This window comes from Oncorhynchus gorbuscha, linkage group LG25, assembly GCF_021184085.1.
Source record: "Oncorhynchus gorbuscha isolate QuinsamMale2020 ecotype Even-year linkage group LG25, OgorEven_v1.0, whole genome shotgun sequence".
In the NCBI taxonomy this organism is placed as follows: Eukaryota; Metazoa; Chordata; class Actinopteri; order Salmoniformes; family Salmonidae; genus Oncorhynchus; species Oncorhynchus gorbuscha.
Genome location: NC_060197.1, coordinates 15,097,840 through 15,121,873, shown reverse-complemented (window position 1 = coordinate 15,121,873; position 24,034 = coordinate 15,097,840). Strand labels below are relative to the sequence as shown.

Below are 24,034 nucleotides of genomic sequence, written 5' to 3'. Positions count from 1 at the left end.
CGAGGTGTCAAGTGCAAGTATGTACATGCAAATTATGGACTGACTATCATAGCGTAGATATGTTAAGGTGAGGTCATATAGCAGGGGACGAAGAATGATGGCCTTTAAAGGAATTATTATTGGGATTCAAATAGGAGTGTGCCGATAAGGATGCAGTATATAGTAAGACCATGTCATGGTGAAGCAGGCAGGAATATGACATATAGCTGTTATCTTCAACAGATGTTATGACTAAATCAAGTGTACAGTCTTGAGATGAGGAGAGGAAGGGAGGGAGAGAGAGGAAGGGAGAGAGAGTGCAGAAGAGTGAAGGAGAGAGGCAGAGCGCGAGAGAGAGAACCCCTACCTCCTCTCTGTCCTTCTTCTCGGCCTCCTCCTGTTTCTTCTGTCTCTCCTCCTCTTCTATGATCTTCCTCCTCTCCTCCCTCTTCTTCTTCAGCTCCTCCAGCTCCTGCTCAGCCTCCTGCTGCTTCCGTCTCATCCTCTCGAACTCCTCGCTCTCCGCATCGTCACGGCGGCGCTTCAGCTCCTCCAGCTTAAGCTCCGCCTCCAGGGGCGCCGTGTCGTCCTGCTCCTCCGCCCCCGCCGCCGGGGAGCGCACGCTGCCGCGGCTATGGGACACGCACAGGAAGACAGGTTAATGCCGTCACACTGGTAGAAAGACAGCCACACACACAAGCCTACACATGCACAGGTACACAGACACACTAAGACTCAGCCGGGCGCTGTCTAAGGTTTCACTCCAGTGCTTCCCTCCGGGGAGCTAGGATTACATGACCCATGTCAAATACAGCCGTTCTGCTCTAGAAACCAATCATGCTAAACAACAGCGTGTCTGTGTGCGCTGGGATAAATATGCCTTTCAATTACATGACAGACACCTTGGGCAATACTCTCCCACCTCTCTCCTCCCCCTAGGTTTAGAATCATGACCAATGAATTATAATAATTTAAAAAAAACTTTCATTTAAACTAGGCAAGTCAGTTAAGAACAAATTCTTATTTACAATTATGGCCAACACCGGCCAAACCCGGACGACGCTGGGACGTATGTGCACTGCCCTATGGGACTCCCAATCACGGCCGGTTGTGATACAGCCTGGATTTGAGCCAGGGGGTCTGTAGTGACGCCTCTAGTGCTGAGATGCACTGCCTTAGACCGCTGAGCCACTCAGGAGCCCGAATGCTAAGACCACAGAATGCGTATGTGTTTGTATGTGTGTGTATGCATGCACGTGTTGCGTGTAGCATTATACCATTAGCGCACATAAGTCTCTGGCTCCTACCTCAGGGTCCTTTCTGTTTTTTTGTGTTTTTGAGGAGTCTCCTCGTGCAGACCTCCATTCTGCTTTTCATTCACCTGCAGGCACAGAACACAAGCTGAGCACACTGAACTCTGGGAATGAAGGAATGCTTGTGTCTGTGCGTGGGTGCTTCTATGTGACATCACACCATCCAAACCAGACCAGTGACTCCACTCTGTGACCCTGGCTTTGTCCAAAATGACACCCTATTCCCAACTGGACTACTTTTGTCTTCAAAGTAGTGCACTATAAAAGGGAATAGGGTGCCATTTGGGACACACATCTGAAAGCAAGACAGGGGGTTGCGGAAAGTGAGTAGACATGAAAACAGATGCGAAACCCGGGTTTCACACACAACCTCTTCCCCACAGAGGCAAACATGCAGCTGAACACACAGTGACCATATTGTGACCACTCCGTGGATGGCATGGCAATAAACCACCTTAAAGATAACCACATGACCGTGACCTCAACCACACCTTATGAGATGTAGCTCTATTACCGTGGATGCAAAACCACACTGTGACCCACACTTAGCGTCTGGAGAACTTCAAATGTCTGGGAAATATTCATTCGGGCTACACCGCTACTCTGCCTCATCGACAAAGACACTATGCGTTGTCTTTAGAGTTATTATACGCGACGATTTCGGAGAATTATTTCGGAGACATTTGAGTTATCCAGAGATGTTCATGCTCCCATTTCACACCTCTCTGTTAAAGTCTTACCACATCCAAGCCGTTTTGGATGGTTGACATCCGACAGTCTTCCTCAGTCTCATTGTTCAGGGTCACTGTTGTGCCCTCTACCTCTAACTGATCTGGTTCCTCTACCTCTTCCTCTACCTTATCACTTAATGCAGCATTTTCTTCAACCTCTGCCTCTGATTCCTCAACCTCATTTAAAACCACTGCTTGCTCTTCTGTATCTTCCTGTGAGAAGGAATGGAAGTGTCATGTTTGATCAAAATCAGACAAATAATCAGCAAACTCCAGCCACCATTCCAATCAATATATCCATGATCATACCTCATTGCTAGTGTTTACGTCAATGGATTCCTATGGATAAATAAGGTACATTTTATGAATGAAAACACGCTGATGGAAAATAAAATGAAAATGGACAGAAATGTCCATAAAAGAAGAATAGACTGACCTGTTCTCTCATATAGGACTGTCTCGGTTTCTCCTCCTCCACCACCTCTTCATCCGCTTCTTCCTCTCCCTGCTCAGCCTCTTCCTCCTCCGGAGCAGCCTCCCCCTCTTCCTCCTTTCGGCAGTTCCGCTCTTCCACCTCTTCTTCGTTGTCCTGGTAACGGCCCCTGCGGCCGACGGACCTCTCCTCCACAGTATTCTCCCCGCTGCCGTGGTTACCGTCATTGCCGGGGTTCTGATCCTTCTCTCGCTCCAGAGCTTCCATCAATCTCTTCTGCCTGCGCTCCTCTCGTTTGGCCATGCGCTCCAGCAGGGCCTGCTCATCATCGTCTCCTCCACCCGAGGAGGTCATAGAGGAGGAGGACACAGACACCGTCTCTGTCACACTGCGAGAGAGGGAGAGAGAGATACATGCCACAGTCAATTACACAGAGGGACAAAAAAACAGTTAACCACTGAATTCGCTATGTGGTCACTGCTTCTGTAGTTAAACTACCACCACTCTGCTGGACATTCCCCAATATCTGGAAACCAGGAATATGGACATCAACAACAGGGGAAATAGCATTTCAGCTCCATTTCCCAGTTCAGACGTCTAATCAGTTTACCTCACCGAGTCTTCTGGCTTCCTAGCTTGAGGTTGTTCTTTTATCCACAGGTTAGGCCCAACAGCGTAACTTAGGCCGACACGAAAGTTCATGGCTTCTTTTCTCTCCCAGAAACGTATCCAGTACACATTGCACGAGCGACTAGCGACCTCCTTTTGCCCAGCCTCAGAGCGCGCTGACAGGGCATCCATACAATACCGTTCGTGGGTCTGCATCCAACCCTCCAACCACCTCGCACATACCGACAGAGTTGAATACAGGCTGACGACACCGCTTGGCAAATGTTTGCACAGAACCAAACACAATCAACAATGGGTCGGGTTACGTCCGATCACAGGTCGAGACAATCCCGGACTTGTTCAATAGCCACAGGATATGGCTGTGAACCTCACAGAGAGAAACCATTCTCCATTACAACAGTGCTTCTGTGCTGGTGGATGTCAGAGCAGCCCACTACGTCCAGTGTCAACTGCTGTACTGACCTCAACTGGAGATGGTATGGGGGCGGACAGTAGGGTGAGCTATTTATGACTGATTGGTAGACAAAAGAAGAGGGTCTCTGTTTAAATGATGTAAGTCTGTGTGTGCGATACTCTACTGTAAGACTTGTGCTTCTTCAACACTTTAGAAAGGGTACTGGCCTACAGTACGATAGGGACCCACAATGCACCTATTCCATTGAGAGAGTAAACCATAAAAAAGAACAGAAGAGGAAAGGAAAGGGTAGGACAGCAGACAGGAAACCTGGAGCTTCCGTGGACTGTCTCCAGGGAGGAGGAAGCTGCATTCTAACAGTGGATGAGATCAGGGTTACACACCAAGGCTGTTATAGTTTTGCTTTTAGATTTAAGATTTAGATTTGAAATTCAGTTTAGTTGTTTCAGTAAGTTTTCCGATCCACTTTACTAGTTTTTATTTAGTTCAAGTTTGATTTTTTTTTTAAATAAACATTTTTATTTTTCGTTTTTCACGTAATTTACTTTCAGTTTTAGTTTAAGGGACAGAAAGAAGCCTATTTGTGGGAGGCTAGGAGCCATTTATGTGTTAAGCGAGTGTTTTTTGGGATGTCAGTTCTTGCCACTGTGGTGCAATAATGCATAAGGTGATGGGTCAGGTCATAGGTTACATTTAAAGGTAGACTCAGCGAGATGATGTAGACGCACAAAGTAAACAGTAGTAGTGGGTCAATTTCCGCAACAACCGGGAACGTTGAAGTGCAAGATTCTGGTACCGTAGCTACCTCGCTGAAGCAGCGTGAAGCGTACCCATGCACATGTGCAGAAACAGTGCTAGAAGCATTAGTACAGACCAGGGTTCACTGTGGCCGGGTGTCCCATAGGACGGCACACAATTGGCCCAGCGTCATCCGGGTTAGGGGAGGGTTTGGCCGATGGGGCTTTACTTGGCTCATCGCTCTCTAGCGACTCCTTGTGGAGGGCCGGGTGCCTGTTGAACGGTGTTTCCTCCGACACATTGGTGTGCCTGGCTCCCGGGTGAAGCTGGCCGGTGTTAAGGAGCGCGGTTAGGCGGGTCATGTTTCGTAGGACGCACGAGTCCACCTTCGCCTCTCCCGAGCCCATTGGGGAGGTGCAGCGATGAGAAAAGATTGAAAACTGGGGAGAAAAAGTGGGCTAAAATCCAAAATACATAAATAAACAGTTCGCCTACATGTTGACTGCATGTGATCAAAGGGGCGGCAGCGTAGCCTAGTGGTTAGAGCGTTGGACTAGTAACCGGAAGGTTGCGAGTTCAAACCCCCGAGCTGACAAGGTACAAATCTGTCGTTCTGCCCCTGAACAGGCAGTTAACCCACTGTTCCCAGGCCGTCATTGAAAATAAGAATATGTTCTTAACTGACTTGCCTGGTTAAATAAAGGTTAAAAATAAATAAAAAATAAAAAAAAGGTCATGACGTCTCTGCAGTTGCTCCTCAACGACTTCATCCTGCAGCCATCGTCTGCATTGTTGGAGGATTATTGTCAACCAATCACTAGGGTGTTTTTGTTTGACCAAGGCAAACATGACTGAAACGGGAACTACTTTGCCGTGATTTATGTACAGTGGATATATACAAATACACATGATATTTGAGGGTCTCTCTCTATTATTGACTGTACTACGTGTACACACGTTATATTATATTAGCATTTTATTCGTTTGGTGTGTGATATTGGGGTTAGGTACATGTTTATTCCGGCATTGTAAAGAAAGCCTTATATAAACAATGGCAAACCTGCCGTGTTGATCTGAGCCTTGCTGTTAGAAAACCAGATTAGTGTCCGACTTTCGGCTGTCACAGATGCACCTCCCCCGACTTCCCTCCTTGACTTTCATCTACTGTCGCTTTAGCCTTACCAGTCAAACGCGCCAAATATCTGCTGTGCTGCTCTTGGCAAAGTCATCTTGCCTGACAAAAAACTAAAACGGAACATTTTATTTGATTCGTTTCGGAGTCAAAGACAATCGTTTCCGTTATTCAGTATAGTTTTTCAAACAGATTTGTTAATTATTTTATTTCAGTTTACTAAATTGTTTTTTTTTGATGATTAGTTTTCATTTCAGTTTACTATAACAACCTTGTTACACACACATCCATTATTATAGGGGCAACTGGGTTCAAACCACAATCTCCTACGCACCGCAATACTGTTAGCCACTGAGCTAAAGCCTAGACATTATGTTTGGGAGCTAACACAAGTCTTCAGGTCTTACCTATGGCTGTTGGTCATCACCACGCTGTCACTGGGCTCCTCACCTCCCATCCCTCTCATCCTCTCCTGACGCGCCCTGCGTCTACGCTCCCTTGCAGCCTCCTCCTCATCCTCATTACTACCCTGAAAGGCCAATCTGAGGCAGGGAGAAAGAGAGAGGAGAGAGAGTCAAGTAAGTCATTGTTCTCCAGATAATTCTCCAGTTATTTACAGTGCAATACAAAAAGACTCACGGTGTCTTTTACTTGACTCACTGTACTCACATTCTACCCTGTTCTGCTCTGCTCTGCTGAGCTCAGGCCACGGGTGCTGCTGCTGAGGTTTCACTTTTCACAGCCTGATGAAAACAGTGTCTCGAGATGTGGCTTGGCCAGCGATGAGAGGACCCCGACTAACATGGCTGCTGGCCTACGCCTGCCTCAGCCCAGGCTCAGCCCAGTGGAGGGGAGGAGTGGTGGGGAGCCGTAGTGTGTATAGTGTCTGTGTGTGTGTGTGTGTGTGTGTACAGTGTGTGCACGTGTGTACAGTATGCGAGTGTGTTTTGCCTGTACTGCGCTGGCCAGCCGAGAACTCTACTAAGGCCAGATCACTGATCTCAACACCCTGCAGTTTGACAGCATGACAGGAAAGTCTCTAGCCCACAGAGAGGTACCCAGTCCATTCTATGTAGATCCATCTTCAATTTCATGAAACATTGGGAAAGCCTCTCTCCTAAAGGACTGAACCCACTTCTTATCTTCCCCGCCTCTGTTTAGTTTGTGAGAAGAGCTCCATTCTGTCTGCCTCTGTGTGATCTTCAAAGTCAGTGTCAGGCATCGGCTAAGCTGAGCAAACATCATATGGCCGTTTGGCAGTGCGCATTGCATGTTACTGAAGCATGTGCAGTTAACATGTTAAGCAGAGTGGTTTTATGGGAGACTTTACAGCTTGCGAACAGCAGTCTCTCCTGCTGGGTAAACGGACTGAGGAATGTTGTTATAATTGAACACAGAACTCTGCTCACGCCCAAGCTAAACCAGGGGGGACAGTGACATCATGATACTGTATTCCCTCTCTCGCTCCATCTCTCATATATATATATATATACACACATATACATACACATACATATATACACATACACACAGGGTGTTTCTCAATATGCTCCGAGTTCGTTCTCCTTAGTACGTTTTTGTGAGGAAAACCAACGATGGCGTAATTTTGAGAAGCACTGTGCACTCCCCTAATATTGCATTACCTTTGACCAATACAGACAAAACAAGATATAATTTGTCCAGATAATCCATCCACCTGACAGGTGTGGCATATCAAGAAGCCGATTAAACAGCATGATCATTACACAGGTGCCACTTGTGCTGGGGACAATAAAAGGCCACTCTAAAATGTGCAGTTTTGTCACGCAACACAATCTGTAATAAAGGCCCTTTGTGGGGAAACACTCATTCTGATTGGCTGGTCCTGGTTCCACAGTGGGTGGTTGAGTCACTCTTTGCTACTTTGTTTTACAAACTGCACTTGGAGATATAGCCAGTCATCTATGTGCAAATGTTAAGGTTGAAGAGCAATATAGACTGTTAGAATAGAGATTCTAGTCTGATGGGATTGTAACTGTGTATCAAATTGCAGAGAGGTGCATACCTTTAGCATACACACACCCCCTCTCACCCTGGCACTCACACTCCCATGCACTGTAAGTGAGGGGGACCGAAGGAAAGAAAGAGTGTGGGTGTTACTCCAAAATGATAAAACCATTTTCTCTCACTTCAGTTTATAACCCAAATCCGCCATTGTTTTCAAGAAATGTGTCTTCATTTCTTAGGTGGTGGCGTCATCTTACATCAACAATTCTGGAAATATTCCAGCTGAAGCTCGCATCAACGCATGCTTCAAAACGTGTACAAACAAAGTACGCATCTGAGAACTGCCCTCTGTGCTCATACTCCGACTGCTCTAAGTACAAACGAAGTACGCATCTGAGAACTGCCCTCCGTGCTCATACTCCGACTGCTCTAAGTACAAACGAAGTACGCATCTGAGAACTGCCCTTCGTGCTCATACTCCGACTGCTCTAAGTACAAACGAAGTACGCATCTGAGAACTGCCCTCCGTGCTCGTACTCCGACTGCTCCAATTAGCGGACTTGGAGCACGGTACTATGTATATTGAGAAACACACACACACACTCTCTTTCACTAGAAGCTCTATTCGAAAGGTCTATATTGCTCGTCATCCTTAACATTATGCACATGGATGACCGGCTATATTACCAAGTGCAGTTTGTAGAAAACAGAGTAGCAAAGACTGACTCAACCTCTGGAGAGTAGCATAGTCCCAGAAACAGCCTAAATGTCATGGGAAACTGAGACAACAGCGTCTAAAAATGGATCGGACCAGTCCTTAGTGGCACAGTGCAGTTAGAGTCACAGTATCTCCGGGTTGACGATGCTTTACGAAAGTCCAACGATCTCTTAACGGCTTAGTTAGTATTCTTGTCAATCAAAACGCTTGGCGCTCTTGGCTCGAGACTGTTGCACCAATGAAGGCCCCAATGCACTGTCCTCATTCCTTATAGACCACCTACCACTTCAGTGCGGCCTCTCCTCCCATCAGAGAGAGAGTATAGGGAGAGGTCTTATCCTATGCTCAAGATAATACATCTTCCTATACAGTAGGAGCCTGAGAGTCCAGCCACAGCAATCACATTCAGGTAGGTCTCCCTCTCCCTCGCCCTCTCTCCCTCGAGCCATTATTAAGGGTGGCCTTACTCGAGGAGTGCTTACAGTTAATAAAGTGCATTGCGAACTTTGGCTAGCCAGCTTCCCTTGCAATGACATGTATAACTTATGTCGGCCATTACATGAACATGTTGTCCTTGTGGGTTAAATTCTGAAGGATGAAGGTAATCATTTTATTGCAAATGTGTGAAATGTTTGTTTTAAATCCTAACCAAATTTGTTGCCATTGTCTGTTTTTACAGTGTGTACAATAAAGTTGATTTAAGCCTAATGTTGCATTCAGTTCCTGACTACTTGAGTAAGTACAAAATGTCCAGTCACACTAGGTCCAGTCACCAAACACATTAGGGGAAATATTTCCAAATATTTTCTTTACGGCAAAATATCTCAGCAATGTCCGTGAAAACAACTTTGGAAAGCCCATGAGAAAACACTTCTTCACCTCTACTGGACTAAAACGGAGAGGGTGAGATAGTGAGAGACAGAGAGAAAGCGCACAGGGAAGGGGGTTGGGGCGTGATTTACTGCCAGAACGGCTGGCCCATTCCCACGCTTCGCCCTGTCCTTCACTTTCTCCTCTAGGCCCAGAGAGAGAGAGAGAGCAACGCCGTAGCCCCCATCCAGAAGTCTACAGACATTCTAGAGGCCTCTATCTTGTTATCAGTGCTCCATGGACCTACATACCATTTAACTTGCTCATCACCCACCTCTATAGCTGCTGCCCCTATTTCTGAGCACCTGAGTAAGGACAAGTACAGTGCTTCCCATGGTGAGATTCCCGCTTGGGGCGTGGGTTACTTTTGAGTTACAGCTTGACATTATGGGTCATGTCTAGACATATTTGTTTGGTTTATATACATTGTGGGGCAAAAGAAGCCCCCCCCCAGGACCACCAAAATGAGAAGGAACCAGACTGCTCCAACTGTACTGTAATCCACCCCAAACATTCAGAGCTGGGCAGACGCCCTAACAGATAGACACAAGCAGGCCCAGTGAGAGTTTATGGTGCAGGCCGCCGGTTGGGGAGGGCATGTTTGGAACGGTCCATTCACTGAGGATGGGTGTTATTTCCTGGCCTCTTCCTGGCCTCCCTGGAGATCTGGCCTGCACACAGATGTGGAGGAGATGGGGGAGAAAATGGGAGCTTCGCTTCTCAAAGGGCAGCAGACTGACAAACACTGGCCTGCACAGAACTGTTTTGCATGTTGCCTAGGCTATGAAATATGATATAAATGAAGTAAACTGCATTGGGCTCAGTCACCAGGAAAAAAACTGCGTGTGACATGACAGAACACAGGACAGGGTTATAAAGGTTTGGGAACATTCCAACAGAATGTCATTTTTTTTTAAAGGGGACAAATAAAAACAGCACTCAAAACATTCCCGTGTGTGTACGTGTGTGTCTGCATTACATTGTCATAGCAAAGCCCTGGTCAGTCACAGAGGGCAGAGGACAGTATGTGAACTCCACTGTGCCGGCCACCAACCAGACAGCTTGAGATCCCAGCTGTATCGTTGTATGTCATTTGTCACAAAGCGCAATACAAAAAGGCCCAGTCAGGCAGCCCCTGGGGACACAGTGACCAGAAACACAAACACTGGCCTCTATACCACATTCTTAAGGGGAGCAGTGTGGATGCCTTTACATTCATTTGATTGATTAAGAACAGCAGGACTACACAGTAGACGGCGAAGCGGAGTCCACCTTGGCCTGGTAGTTTCTGGCCTGCTGGTGATTAGGGATGGAGCTTCACCTCTCCGTCAACAAGACAGATTGTTCTGGTCCGGACTGGATCTGACACAATGCAGAGCCACACACACACACACACGCACGCACGTGCACGCGCACACACGCACACACACGCACACACACACACACACACACACACACACACACACACACACACACACACACACACACACACACACACACACACACACACACACACACACACACACACACACAAATCTTGGCTCACTGGGCTGAAGGAGGCGAATGGAGCTCGTCAAGCATTCACCACCTGATGACGGTCCAATCTGGCTGAACCTCTACAGGACTTTCAGACCTCCAGATTGCATGTGCACGGGCTATACAGTAACCCAAGCATGCATGCATACCAGTGGAGGCTGCTGAGGGGAGGACGGCTCATAATAAATGGCTGGAACGGATGGAATGGCATCAAACACCTGGAGACCCTGTGTTGGGATACCATTCTACTCCAGCCATTACCACGAGCCCATCCTCACCAATTAAGGTGCCACCAACCTCCTGTGACACACACACACACACACGTTAGCCCAGCCATGTAGTGCCTAGCGACTAGGAAACAGCTCCTTGTGATCTAGTAAATACTTCTAATGTAAAAGTGTTTGGAAGCCCAGACGGCAGATCTTATTGTATAGACTGGACTGCTCTCACTCCTCTGTGTGTGTGTGTGTGTGTGTGTGTGTGTGTGTGTGTGTGTGTGTGTGTGTGTGTGTGTGTGTGTGTGTGTGTGTGTGTGTGTGTGTGTGTGTGTGTGTGTGTGTGTGTGTGTGTGTGTGTGTGTGTGCGCATATCTGTTTTCTTTGTACATCATATTTGGTGATGGTTGACTGGATTGGTCCGACAAGACGTGTTTTTGACTTGTTAGATAAGGAGAGACATGGAAATATTGATTGTTACAGCATATTTGCAACATATAGCGATTGGATCAATAACATGAGTGGGTTGAAAATCGTGCATGGTCCCGCCAACTGAAACGACTCTAACTAAATAAACAGACATGAACAAACTCCCACCATGCCTATAACTTACTACTCTTACTCTCTCATACAGTCTGTGTTTTCTACCAAATGCCATATAATATAAACACTGTGGGATAATATAGATCATATAAAACGCGGGTTTTATGACCCGTTGTGAAATATAACGACTGCATTAAGTTATCGTTTAATCAACTGAGCTGGAGCAATGAGGCGTAAGCTCATGCCTAAAGGTACAACAATAAATGCCAACATTGCTACAGAGGTTTACATTTGTTGTACAACATAACCACACACCACAATTAAATGTATGAGAGGATTATATTCACTGATTGAGTTGACTGGGAAGAAGTATTTTCTGTTTCTAGCCACATTACAGCACTTACAAATCAGGAGGACAGTGTCATAGATAAAAAATAAATAAAACATTTAAACACACAAGAAAATGCTCGGTTAAATAGTGGACAGAACACACATTGGGTTATTTTTTGCCCAGCCAGTTGGGTTTACAAACTAGGTCAGATCAGAAGACTGGAGGTGTGGCTTAGTATGGGCGTGGCTTTCTAGATAGTTCTGTTTGGCCACCCGTGAAAGTAAATTCGGGTTAATCTGTTCTGTTCTATTGGCAACACATTTTAAGGGTGAGCACTGACATTTTTGTATCTTGCCAAGCATACACTAACATAGTGTCATATCCAAGGCCTTACAGACTTGTTCAGTAGCTCTGGTCTGCAGAGAGCTCTTCTCATATCTTCGGTAAATGTCACTGCCATATCGCTCAGTAAGGGATTGGACCTCCAGAGATACACGTTTGCATATCCTATTGCCCATGATGCATTTTCATGTTTTATGATGTGTGTGGCCAGGTTAAATGATTGTTTGTAAGTATAATCGGGATAAGGGATGAAGCTACCCAGACAGGCTGGGCAAACTAAGCTCCTGGAGTTAAGTAGCCTACTGCAGGGTTCTCCAACCCTGTTCCTGGAGAGTAGGTTTTCACTCCAACCCCAGTTGTAACCAACCTGATTCATCTTTTCAAACAGCTAATTATTAGAATCAGGTGTGCTAGATGAGGGATGGAGTGAAAACCTACAGGACGATAGCTCTCCAGGAACAGGGCAGGACAGCCCTGGTCTCCTGTACCCTTGCTCTGAAAAAAAGGAGACATGGTTGATCCATTTGAGGTGATCCATTTGAGATGAGCTCAATTGAAATGTCTGGGCTTGTTACAGTATGTATTACAGTAACTCATTTGACTTGAGGATGCACAGAGGCCTTTTATATGAGGTCAACAGTACATTCTACCAGTGACGTGATGAGAGACGAAGCAGAACTTATAGAGTCAGAGAGAGAGAGAGAGAACACAACACAGGTCATCAGATCAGTGGTAGATTACTGCCTGCATGAGGAGGAGAGGAAGCCAATATTTGCTGAGTGATGTTTTTAAAGCCCTGAGGAGAGTCCAAACTATTTAAGGGTTGGCTCTCTGGTTCCAACTTGGCATGGAGATCACAGGGACGTGTAACAACCTGAGCCCAGCTCAAAGCCCTTTAACTGACTTCAACTGGGCTCTGAAGAGCACTGAGGTCATATGATCACAGCACTCGCTGTGTCATCAACACCCCCTCTGGACAACATGTGTACCTGTAACTCCCTCAGGCTGCACACTTACCGTTATGACGTCATGTTCAGAGTGGTATGTTTAAGCAATAAGGCCCTAGGAGGTGTGGTATATGGCTAATATACCACAGCTTATGGCTGTTCTTTCGCACGACGCAACGCGGAGTGCCTGGACACAGCCCTTAGCCGTGGTATACTGGTAAACTGGTTACCAACGAAATTAGAACATTAAAAATAAAATGTTTTGTCATACCCATAGTATACAGTCTGATATACAATGGCTGTCCGCCAATCAGCAATCAGGGATCGAACCACACAGTTTATACTGATAAACTCCAATGAGATAAGAAAACAATATCGTAGATATGTAAGTGTGTGTGTAGTTCTTGATGGACATGGAAGAGGTTTGAGGTCCAGAGGAGGATGAGTAGGAAGAAGGGATGTAGGAGGAGAGGGAAGAAGAGCGGGGGTAGAGGTTGGAGACACGACAGAGGAGCAGGAAGAAGACGAAGGGGAGGAAAAGTAACGTGAGGAGACGGGAAGAAGAGGAAGACGAGGAGGCCAGTCTTACCGCTCAGCCTCAAGGCGCATCTCCTCCCTCTTCTGCCTCCTGAGCTCTCGGCGCCGCTCAAAGTCATCATCCATGGTTACGCCCTGCAGGACGACATCATCATCAACAACGTTGTAGTTTACATAGCAGACCACCATAGTCCCTGTGCCCAAGAACACTAAGGTAAGCTGCCTAAATGACTACCGACCCGTAGCACTCACGTCCGTAGCCATGAAGTGCTTTGAAAGGCTGGTCATGGCTCACATCAACAGCATTATCCCAGAAACCCTAGACCCACTCCAATTTGCATACCACTCAAACAGATCCACAGATGATGCAATCTCTATTGCACTCCACACTGCCCTTTCCCACCTGGACAAATGGAACACATGAGAATGCTGTTTATTAACCACAGCTCAGCGTTCAACACCATAGTGCCCTCAAAGCTCATCACTAAGCTAAGGATCCTGGGACTAAACACCTCCCTCTGCAACTGGATCCTGGACTTCCTGACTGCCGCCCCCAGGTGGTGAGGGTAGGTAGCAACACAACGCTGATCCTCGACACTGGAGCCCCTCAGGGGTTCATGCTTAGTCCCCTCCTGTACTAGTGAGTTCACTCACGACTGCATGGCTAGGCATGACAACACCATCATTAAGTTTGCAAATGACCCAACAGTGGTAGGCCTGATCACAGACTACGACAAGACAGCCTATAGGGAGGAGGTCAGAGACCTGACCGTGTGTTGCCAGAATAACAACCACTCCCTCAACGCAATCAAGACAAAGGAGATGATTGTGGACTACAGGAAAAGGAGGACCGAGCACACCCACATTTTCATCGACGGGGTTTAGTGGAGCAGCTTGAGAGCTTCAAGTTCCTTGGTGTCCACATCACCAACAAACTAGAATGGTTCAAACACACCAAGACAGTCATGAAGAGGGCACGACAAAACCTATTCCCCCTCAGGAGACTGAAAAGATTTGGCATGGGTCCTCAGATCCACAAAAAGTTATACAGCTGCACCATCGAGAGCATCCCGACTGGTTGCATCACTGCCTGGTACGGCAATTCCTCGGCCTCTGACAGCAAGGCACTGCAGAGGGTAGAACGTACGGCTCCGTACATCACTGGGGCTAAGCTGCCTGCCATCCAGGACCTCTACACCAGGCTGTATCAGAGAAAGGCCCTAAAAATTGTCAAAGACCCCAGCCACCCCAGTCATAGTCTGTTCTCTCTGCTACCGCATGGCCACCGGTACCGTAGCGCCAAGTCTAGGACCAAAAGGCTACTCAACAGCTTTTATCTCCAAGCCATAAGAATCCTGAACAGGTAATCAAATGGCTACACAGACTATTTGCATTGTATCCCGCCACCCGCCAACCCCTGCTACTCTCTATCATCTATGCATAGTCACTTTAACTATACCTACATGTACATATTACCTCAATTAGCCCAACAGGGGCCTCCGTACATTGACTCTGTACTGGTACCACCTGTATATACCGTAGCCTCGCTACTGTTATTTCCACTGTCAGTTTACAGTTTACATTTCTTTACTTATCTATTGTTTACCTAATACCTATTTTTTTACTTAAAAATTGCGCTGTTGGTTAGGGCTTGAAAGTAAGCATTTCACTATAAGGTTATTGTAGTCGGCACACAAATAAACTTTGATTTGGAAGAACATATGAGTTTATCACCATCCCGGTACCTCTGTATCCTATGCTGGGTCATATTCATTCGGGCACGCAACAGAAAAACTAAAATAGGCGTTTCTTATTGGTAGGTAGTCCCTCCCTGTTTCATTCCGTTTTCTTCTGCTTGATGTGTAGCGAATACGACCCGGATGTCTTTCTGCTCTAGACCTCGATACAGGGATAGTCACTACCAATACTAGCCGTACAGTACTGTGAAAACGTTGATATCTCTCCACGCCAAACACACAGTCACATTTCACTATAAAACATTTTTAAAAAGGAGAAAGTGAAGGAATGAAGGAGGAGATAGGAGAAGAAAGTGTGTGAGGAGGAAGAGATGTTAGCGCAGGATGTTAACGCTCTTCACTACAAATACCCTGGGTACGTGACCGGGGAGAGGAGCGGGACCACCCAGAAGATCCTTAGCCTGTCATCATCAACCTACGCTCTTCTCTTACAAGAACACAACTGTACACAACCACAATCTAGCCTACTGCTACAGCTAACAGCAAAGTGCATTGAGTGAAAGGCTACAGTACTCTACCTTAGCAGTTGTGACGATGAGACTTTTAAATGTACTGTGTTCCCTCTTAAACCATTCCAGCACGGCTACAACACAAAGAGCTCCTGCTGCTGCACAATCTTTCACCGGCTTCGGCAGTCAACAGAAAAGGCAAAACGCCTCTTCCTTTCCACCTTCTACTCCTCCCCTCCCTCCCACTCGCCCTCCCTTCCTCCTTCTCCCGGTTGCTCTGTCTCTCCCTTCTTTAACTCTACGCCACCCCCCCCCAACCCACACACACCACCCCTTGCTCTCTCCTTCCCAAATCTCTACAACTTTTCCTGTTTTGTTTAGAGAGCTGTCAGTGGATGGCTAGGATCAGATCCGGGATCAGTTTTAGAGAGGCAGGGTGGGTTCTTCAGGCTTGCTTCCCGAGTTGTGCTGTCGATCATGCTGTAGCCTCCTGCTCTGTGCCCCTCTGCAGCCTCACACGGTGAGAGGACCAAAAAGGGTCTCCAACACCCACACGCGCGTGTACGGGAAACACAAGGAAAGGGGAGGTGTGCTTTAAACAAAACCCATTACTCCAAAGGCTAGTCCCTCTGTCCCTTTCTTTCTTTCCCTCCCTCCCTCTCTTTCTTTCTCTCTCTTTCTCCCTCCTCCCACAGATCCCACCTCCTTCTCATTTCAACTAGAGGACTATCAGAGTCAAACTGCGATGCCCGTGTGATTCGGGCCAGATTATTTCCAACACGGCAATAATTTGCTCTCCTTGTTTAGATACACTTACGCCATTTGCAGGAGGAAGAAAATTGGCACGTGGACTTCGGCAATTCGCACAACTGTCATTAGACAAAATGAGAGCAATACCAAAAACACTAAAGCCATCACCAGCGTTAGTTTAATCACATACTTCCTGAAAGCAGCACTGGGGCTGAGAGCACACTATTAGTATGACTATGATTTGGGGAATATTTAAGAATGACGATTTAGGCATAGATCATCATTTGATATTATATTCAACAGGATTTGGAGTTTGCCTGTGAGAGTGCAGAGCATTCCAGAGTATAGCGAGTCGATAAAATGGAGCGATGTCAGTGTCGCACCGATTCCTCGAGGGGACCACCCATATTCCGTCAAAGCTAACATACACAGAGCAGAAGAATGGAGAGAGAGAAAGGGAGCTTCCTGGAATGACATCTTTCTGACTTTCTCTCTGTGGGTTTCGTACCAGAACCAATTTTAGCCTGCCTCTCCCTGTTCACTGTAAACTATGGTCTCTCTCTCCACTCACTACCACTCTCTCCTCTCTATCAACTGTAAATGAAGGTGTCTCTCTCTCTCTCTCTCTCTCTCTCTCTCTCTCTCTCTCTCTCTCTCTCTCTCTCTCTCTCTCTCTCTCTCTCTCTCTCTCTCTCTCTCTCTCTCTCTCTCTCTCTCTCTCTCTCTCTCTCTCTCTCTCTCTCTCCTCTCTCTCTCTCTCTCTCTCTCTCTCTCTCTCTCTCTCTCTCTCTCTCTCTCTCTCTCTCTCTCTCTCTCTCTCTCTCTCTCTCTTCACGCTCACTCTACTCTCTCGCCCACTGTAAACTCTCTCTCTCTCTCCCTCTGAACTAAGGTCTCTCTCTCTCTCTCTCTCTCTCTCCCTCCCTCTGAACTAAGGTCTCTCTCTCTCTCTCTTCCACGCTCACTCTACTCTCTCGCCCACTGTAAACTCTCTCTCTCTCTCCCTCTGAACTAAGGTCTCTCTCTCTCTCTCCCTCCCTCTGAACTAAGGTCTCTCTCTCTCTCTCTTCCACGCTCACTCTACTCTCTCGCCCCACTGTAAAACGATTACTTTTTTCTCTCTCGTTCCCTCTCTGTCTGCCAGCTCCAGAGCTACAATGGCAATAATGTAACATTTACCAGTCAAATTAATGCTCTGCCGCAACTCTCTGGCTGACACTACCCAGCGCTTAAGGAACATTATATTAAAAAGCCACGTTGATGTTATCCAGACAACGCCGGCTTTATTTCCCCCTATCATTTTAGGACAAGTTTGTGTTAACACCACCCAAACAATGTGTCCTCTATTCACAAGGAGAGAGCTGGAAGAGAATGTGGCACCATTTCATTCTTAGAGGCATTGCTATGTTAATATGCAGTGAAATGTTGATGTACTGTTTTGCTCTGTGAGTCCATAGAATATAGAGGCCTCTTTTTTTCCCCATGAGTCATTGCTGTGACACACAGCCGAATAACTTTTGTCTTCACCACTTTAGCACAAACACATTCACCTCAAGAGTACGCCTCGGAAACTATTTGAGGAATGCAGCATTTTAAAATTCTGATGTTAGCACAACGTCTTGAAAGAAGCTTTAAGTTACTCATTCACATGCCATTTTAAAGACAACTCCAGAAGATTCTTCCAGAGGACGAAGCACTTTAAGTTGTTGAGAAGAAAAAAAAGTTGTCAAGTGTAACGTTAACATTGGCAGGCCTGTCAGCAGATTACTTACACCCCCTGACACTTCTTCGCCGGATAAACTGAACAAAGGAGAGCTAGAGGGGAGAGAGAGTTCTACTGGGACACAACAGCAGCTTTTACTCCATGTTATCCAAAAATTGCCCCGAGTCCAAAACTGATTAAAAGACACAATATTTGGACTGCAGCCGTTCTGGGCGACTTGAGCGTGGGACTAAAATTAACTCCAGAGAAAAAGAGGCAGAACGAAAGAAAGACAGACAGAAAGAATGAATGAAGAAAACATTGAAGCCAACACAAACTTGGTCTACTTTCAGACTATATTCCAGACTATATTCTAGACTATATTCCAATATATCCATAAACTGCACCAATATGCACAGTTTACTGTAGTGGAGACATGAGAGTAAACATGGTCAAGCTATGGGACTCTGGCTAAGGCTTCTACTTTTGTCATCCCAAGGAATGCTGTTCTTTTCCCTTTAAGAGAAGAAAAGAAGAGGAGGGGATTATGGCCCGGCTCCCACCCTCCCAGCTCCCTGGCTCTGCCTGTACCTGCAGGTAAAACGCAAGCAGTGTGCACATTGCCATGGTGACCCAGGTGTGAGGGTTGGCCAGGTGTGGTTGGAGGGAGGGCGCTGGGAGAAATAAAGGTATCCCAGGTATCTGCCATGTCAGTGCTGGGCTGGCACAAGACCCAGGGATTGTGTGGCAGGCGCAGAGAGGGAAAGGGAGAGCGAGGCTAGGGCCAGGCATCCTTCACCTCCTCTCTCTCGCTGGGGCCTACTCATTAGGAGATGCTGGAGGAATGTGAGCTATGCGCTCTTTGCTCTGGCCCCTGTCTGGGCCTCTCAGGTGGGGTGGAGAGGTAGGCTGCTGTCACTCTTACTCACTGTCAGTCTATCCATAGGCTACTGTGAGAGCCTGGCACGGCCATGTACATTAAAGGTCTTCATCACAATCGCTGCTATTATAATCATCCCCATCAGCTTGATCATCACCATCTTGAGTTCACCATCCTCCTCCTCTTCATCCTCCTCCTGATTATCATAATATAATAATATAATCTAATATAATCTAACCATTCCATTCAATTCCTGACAATAGCATGCATTGTTTGAGCGACAGATTCCGGGAGCAACAACAGTATCCCTGATTCCCTGCCCTATGGTTGGAGACATGAATCATGTCTGGCTCTGGCACTGACAAGCAGGGATGGGGAGGGAGGGAGGGAGGGGGGAAAGGCTGAGAGAGAAGCTGCCCGAGGGAGGAAACGGGAGGTGCACTCTCACCTGGAGAGAGAGAGAATCTGAGCACCAGTCAGTCAGTCTGTCAGTCACTCCAGCCTCGGCCTGTTCTACGTTGAGGAGGAGGGGGGGGTCTTAAATCTGTTTGGAAAAGGAGAAAGCTATTAATACTTCATTCCATGCCATCCCCCCCCCCCAGGGTGCTATTCACTTAATGAGTTCCAATGAAACCTAGTGATCAAAGGGCTGTTTCTGTTTCGAGGCCCAGTTCTGTCAGTGAGCGTGGTGCGAGAGCCAAGACAGTGAAATCTATCATTCTAGACTATGACTTTGATATTCACCTGGGTCAGGTCACCCCAACCGAGCACCTCAACTCCGTCTGACTGGCTGACTCGGAATCAGGGCTCTGTCAACGCTGTAGGTGTGTCGCCTCCTGATACCGGTATAGTGTCATTTAGGACGTGAGCCAAAATCATATTACACTGATCTCAGACCTGCTGGAGTAGAACCTATTGGTGTGATGTTTTATGGTGGACTCAGGTCTTAGTTCAGGTCTGTGTGTACTTGTATGTGTGTTGACTGTCTGTGTCTGTGTTACGGTGCAGTAGACCAGCTAATGGCCTGTACAGTAATGAGACTGTGCATCGTCCCCTCCCGAGCTAAACTAAGCTCTGCACAGTGTAATCGTCAGTCCTTGTCAGTCAGGTGACAGGTCAGGATTCCCCATTCCCACCCAGCAGTGTGTACACAGGAGCCATCAGGACTGTCTCACAGTCACACAGCCTGCACTCTGTCTACTCATACACAGAGGAGAGGAACAGAGCAGAGTTTAACTGTAGTAGATATCATGGCCTTTATATGCAGACTGACTGACTGACTGCAGACTGACTGACTGACTGACTGACGCTTTGCAGGTGCTCAAGGGGCAGTTTGAGTTTGAGCAAATGCCAAAAGGATACCTGTAGGGGTGTGGGTATGTATCCAAATGTGGATAGCAATGCAGAGGGCAGAGAAATGTTCCATCTCTGAGAACATCTGGGAGTGTGTGTGTGTACGTGTCTGTCTTGGTCTGTGAGTGTCTCTGTGCGGCCAGCCAACGTGCGTGTGTCCTGTCCATCGCCACCTGTAATGATGTGTTTGGAAGAGGTTGTCCTCCCTTGGTCCCGTTCAGCGTGATCTGCCTCTCATCTCACACGTCGGGCCCCTGGCCCCGCCTCGCCTCGGGTCCATTAACACATTTACTGCCTCTGGCCCAGCCCAGGCTGTGAACCACGCCAGGATGTGGCCACATAAATTCACTGGAGTTTTTGGCATGGGGCAGGCCATGATTTCTGACTCTCTTTCTCGTTGCCTCTCTCTCCCTATCCCCCTCTCTCTCTCTCTCTCTCTCTCTCTCTCTCTTTCCCCCTTCTCCCCCTCTCCTCGTCTGTCATGGTACAGACACTGCTGTTGGACCACAAAGGCATGATCCGACCAGCTGCTGACTACGTGCTCATCGTGAACACTGGGATAATGTGAGGAGGAGGAGTGTACGGCTGTGTGCATCTGTGTGTGACTGCACATACGTCCTCCCCTACATACTGATGCCAAGGGAATGTCAGCCAACTCAGCTGACCTGAGGACAGATCTCGTGGTGTCAGACTAGAAGACTTTAGCTGGGACACATCTTTCTTTGGGCAGGATATGAGGTGGCCAAAAGCGCCTGAGCTCAGATTTGTTCAGCTCGATCTCAATACCATCTGCTTCATGTGTTAGGGCTCTATCCGCTCCAAAAGAAATTCATTCCGCGAGAAGTTTCGGTTAGCTCTAACACGGAAGAATTCGTCAAATTCAAGCACGACTCTAAGAATAGTGGAGAGCTGAGAGCCAATTGGAAATGACAGTATAAGGGCTGACTAAACTGGGTGAGTGACTGGGTAAGAATCTGCCTGCCGTGCATCCAAGAATTCTTAAGACCCGCCATCATTTAGTGACTTAGTCTGATGATCACACACAATCCCTCCCAAATCACCACAGATTGCTCTTGTGCCGACTTTGGCCGTCAGATTGAGAGGAGCGAGGGGGAAAACACTGGGGTTAAAAGAAAAAAGAGGTCCCAGCCTTTGAGTTCCCACTCGGGGATGGATAAGGAGACCCCTGCACGCATTCCCAGACGATGGTTCACAATTCCTGACACATCTCCTTGCCCAGTGATGAATACACTCGGACGGACTGCTAGCTACAGCCTAAGGTTATCGGTAACAGCTCACAGCTGAGAATCCATCACTGAGACACACTGTAATCATCACAGGCACAAACTGATCCAGTGTGTTACTTGATGTTGCTGTCCAATCAGTGTGGTGCTAGACAAGGTTCTTTCCCTGATATGCTTGACATCTCAGTTGCTAAACGCAGTGTGCGACGTAACATTTTCGTCAAATGACTCAGTGTCACATAACCCTTTTAGGAAAGGAAAAAAGCCCCTCGAATGGGTTGAACCATCAACTACTAGCCCAAGACTCAGTCCAAATGAGATAACTGCCAACAGCGGAGAAGAGTGGACTAAAGGAGGATGTCAGTAAAAACATTACCTTGCTATAAACACTGTTTTAAGAGAGTCATTTGCATTGGGATTAGTTTATACAGTGAACCCTAAATGACATTGTAAAGATGCCAGCTAGTTTCAGAAAGACGGGCAACTTCAGTACACGAGATGAGGCCTTTTCTCTTGTCCTCGTTGTGTTTTAAAAGGCTCGTGCTGTGCCTTAATGGTGAACTTTCAACGCCAGATTCACAATCGGCTCGTACCAGAGCAGCACGGCCCATGGAGAACAAATCCCACACAAAATAGGGATATTTTTTGTGTACACCATCAAAAGGCTACTGGCTGTACTCCATATGACCAAATATGGAAGAGAAAAAAAATCTCCCTTTCCCGTAACATAACTGGGAGAGAGAGAAATATTTCTAGCTAACATGCTGTGCAGTGAGATACAGGCAGCTCTCACACTCATAACATACTGACCACAAAAGAGCGGGGTTAAAAGGGCCAGGGTTCAAATAGTATTGGGAATTGTTGAAGTGCATTGAGTGTTTGCTTGAAGTCTGCCTGGCGTGCCAGATGGGGTGGGGTTTGCACTTTTGGGGCTAGTCCACAGTGGTTCCACTGCCCCAGGCAAGCTCAATCAAGCACAGTTCAGCTATTTGAACGATTTGAAATACTATTTGGACCCAGGTTTGGTTAGGGCTGGTTGTATCTCTAAGCAACATGACGGATGATGCTGTCTCTCTGGTGGCATCTCTGGGACAGAGCAAAGTAAACCCAGAATATTATTAGCCTGACTTTCCCTAGACAAGAGGACCACATTGTGTGCAACTCTATATCTTTGTCTGGCTCGATCTCTATGGTACAAGCGTGTGTGAACCTGTGGTAAAGGCTGACTCCATTTTAAGCCAGTAGGGAGTTGAAAATACCTAACTTTTCTTTGTTCACTTTTAGAAAAATAGACTTTTTCCTCTTTCGCGAAAGTGCTTGCATTCTGCACTCTAAAGCCGGAAGGACTGTACCATAGGTTACATTCCTCGTGGCTAAACATAGTCTCAATCCGAGAGGTCTCAGCCCTGTGCTACAGTTAGAAACCGGTTGTTTATCAGCCAACCAGACTATTTGGTCTCTGGCAAATGCCTGCCACTATTGTCAATCAAAGAAGATAACCAAACGTCTGGCCAAGAGGAAAAACAGCAAACTCAGCAGTAGAACAAAGCTATAAAGAAGCTCACTTAGCTTTTTTTTCTCTCTCGTATTTAGTCAACATGGAGTGGTTTTAACGGTCAGCATGTAACCTTTGAAATAATACATCAAGACTCTAGTCCAAATATCCAGAAGGTCAACTCAATACATATCTGCCTACGCTCGACGCAGGTTAGCGTTTTCATCATGAATATTGTTCTGGAGGCAGCTCTGTGGTCACTAGCTGGCACAGCCAAAGTCATACCATCTGATCTGAAATCTAACCCTAACCATAACCTTAACCACACTGCTAACCTTGAATTAAGACCAAAAATAAAATAATACAAATCCTGAATTTTACAATATAGCCAATTTTGACTTTGCAGCTGGCCTATCTAGTGGAAATCGCACGGTTCTGTCTCCAGGACAAGATTCAGGACAATATATGTCAACCTGCGCTCTTGACACAGGATATCAACAGCCTTTGTCTCGTGTAATTCCACTAGGTCATACAGTACACTAACTGTCTCCGGGGGGGGGAGGGTTACTAAATGAATCCTATTTAGTGGACAGGAAACTCACTCAGTGAAAACACACTCACTCACGACCGGGGACATTGACGAATGACTCTCTCACCCCACCTTTTCATGAGAATAGCTTCCTCTTCCTTCATCCTGTCTGCGTCCCAAATGTCACCCTATTACCTATATAGTGCTCTTCTTCCAAAGTAGTGCACTATGTAGGGAATAGGGCGCACGTCCCATTTGTGACAACTCGCCATCTTGACACCTGCCGTCTTTTAGTAGAAACACCCTCCAAACGGGCCCTGAACCCCTCCTCGACAGATCATTCATCTGAGGTTCACTGACCAGAGAGAGTAGCAGGGTGTAGCAAGGCTGGGGTGTTGACACCTACATGATGTGTTTTACTCAAAGCAAAGCACTACTGATGCCAGCACAACCAAAAGGTCTGGATCTGCTACTCTGGT

At 46.9% G+C, this 24,034-nt stretch overlaps 1 protein-coding gene across 11 annotated transcripts in view; it reads right to left on the bottom strand.

The window, feature by feature from the left end:
• Window positions 1–24,034, bottom strand: part of LOC124013544 (non-muscle caldesmon-like) — a 58,639-nt gene that overhangs the window by 19,094 nt on the left and 15,511 nt on the right. For 4 of the 11 annotated variants that reach the window (XM_046327867.1, XM_046327865.1, XM_046327866.1 and 1 more), the window contains exons 1-8: window positions 15,672–15,840; window positions 13,449–13,531; window positions 5,779–5,913; window positions 2,460–2,844; window positions 2,333–2,362; window positions 2,033–2,236; window positions 1,287–1,360; window positions 347–611 (exon numbers count right to left, since the gene is read on the bottom strand). In XM_046327867.1, coding sequence (XP_046183823.1) covers window positions 347–611; window positions 1,287–1,360; window positions 2,033–2,236; window positions 2,333–2,362; window positions 2,460–2,844; window positions 5,779–5,913; window positions 13,449–13,522 — 1,167 coding nt within the window. In that variant the 5' untranslated portion in view covers window positions 13,523–13,531; window positions 15,672–15,840. Of the gene's footprint in view, window positions 1–346; window positions 612–1,286; window positions 1,361–2,032; window positions 2,237–2,332; window positions 2,363–2,459; window positions 2,845–5,778; window positions 5,914–13,448; window positions 13,532–15,671; window positions 15,843–19,382; window positions 19,479–24,034 lie in introns of those variants that run through there. The other 7 variants (XM_046327862.1, XM_046327868.1, XM_046327864.1 and 4 more) reach the window with 7 other exon arrangements.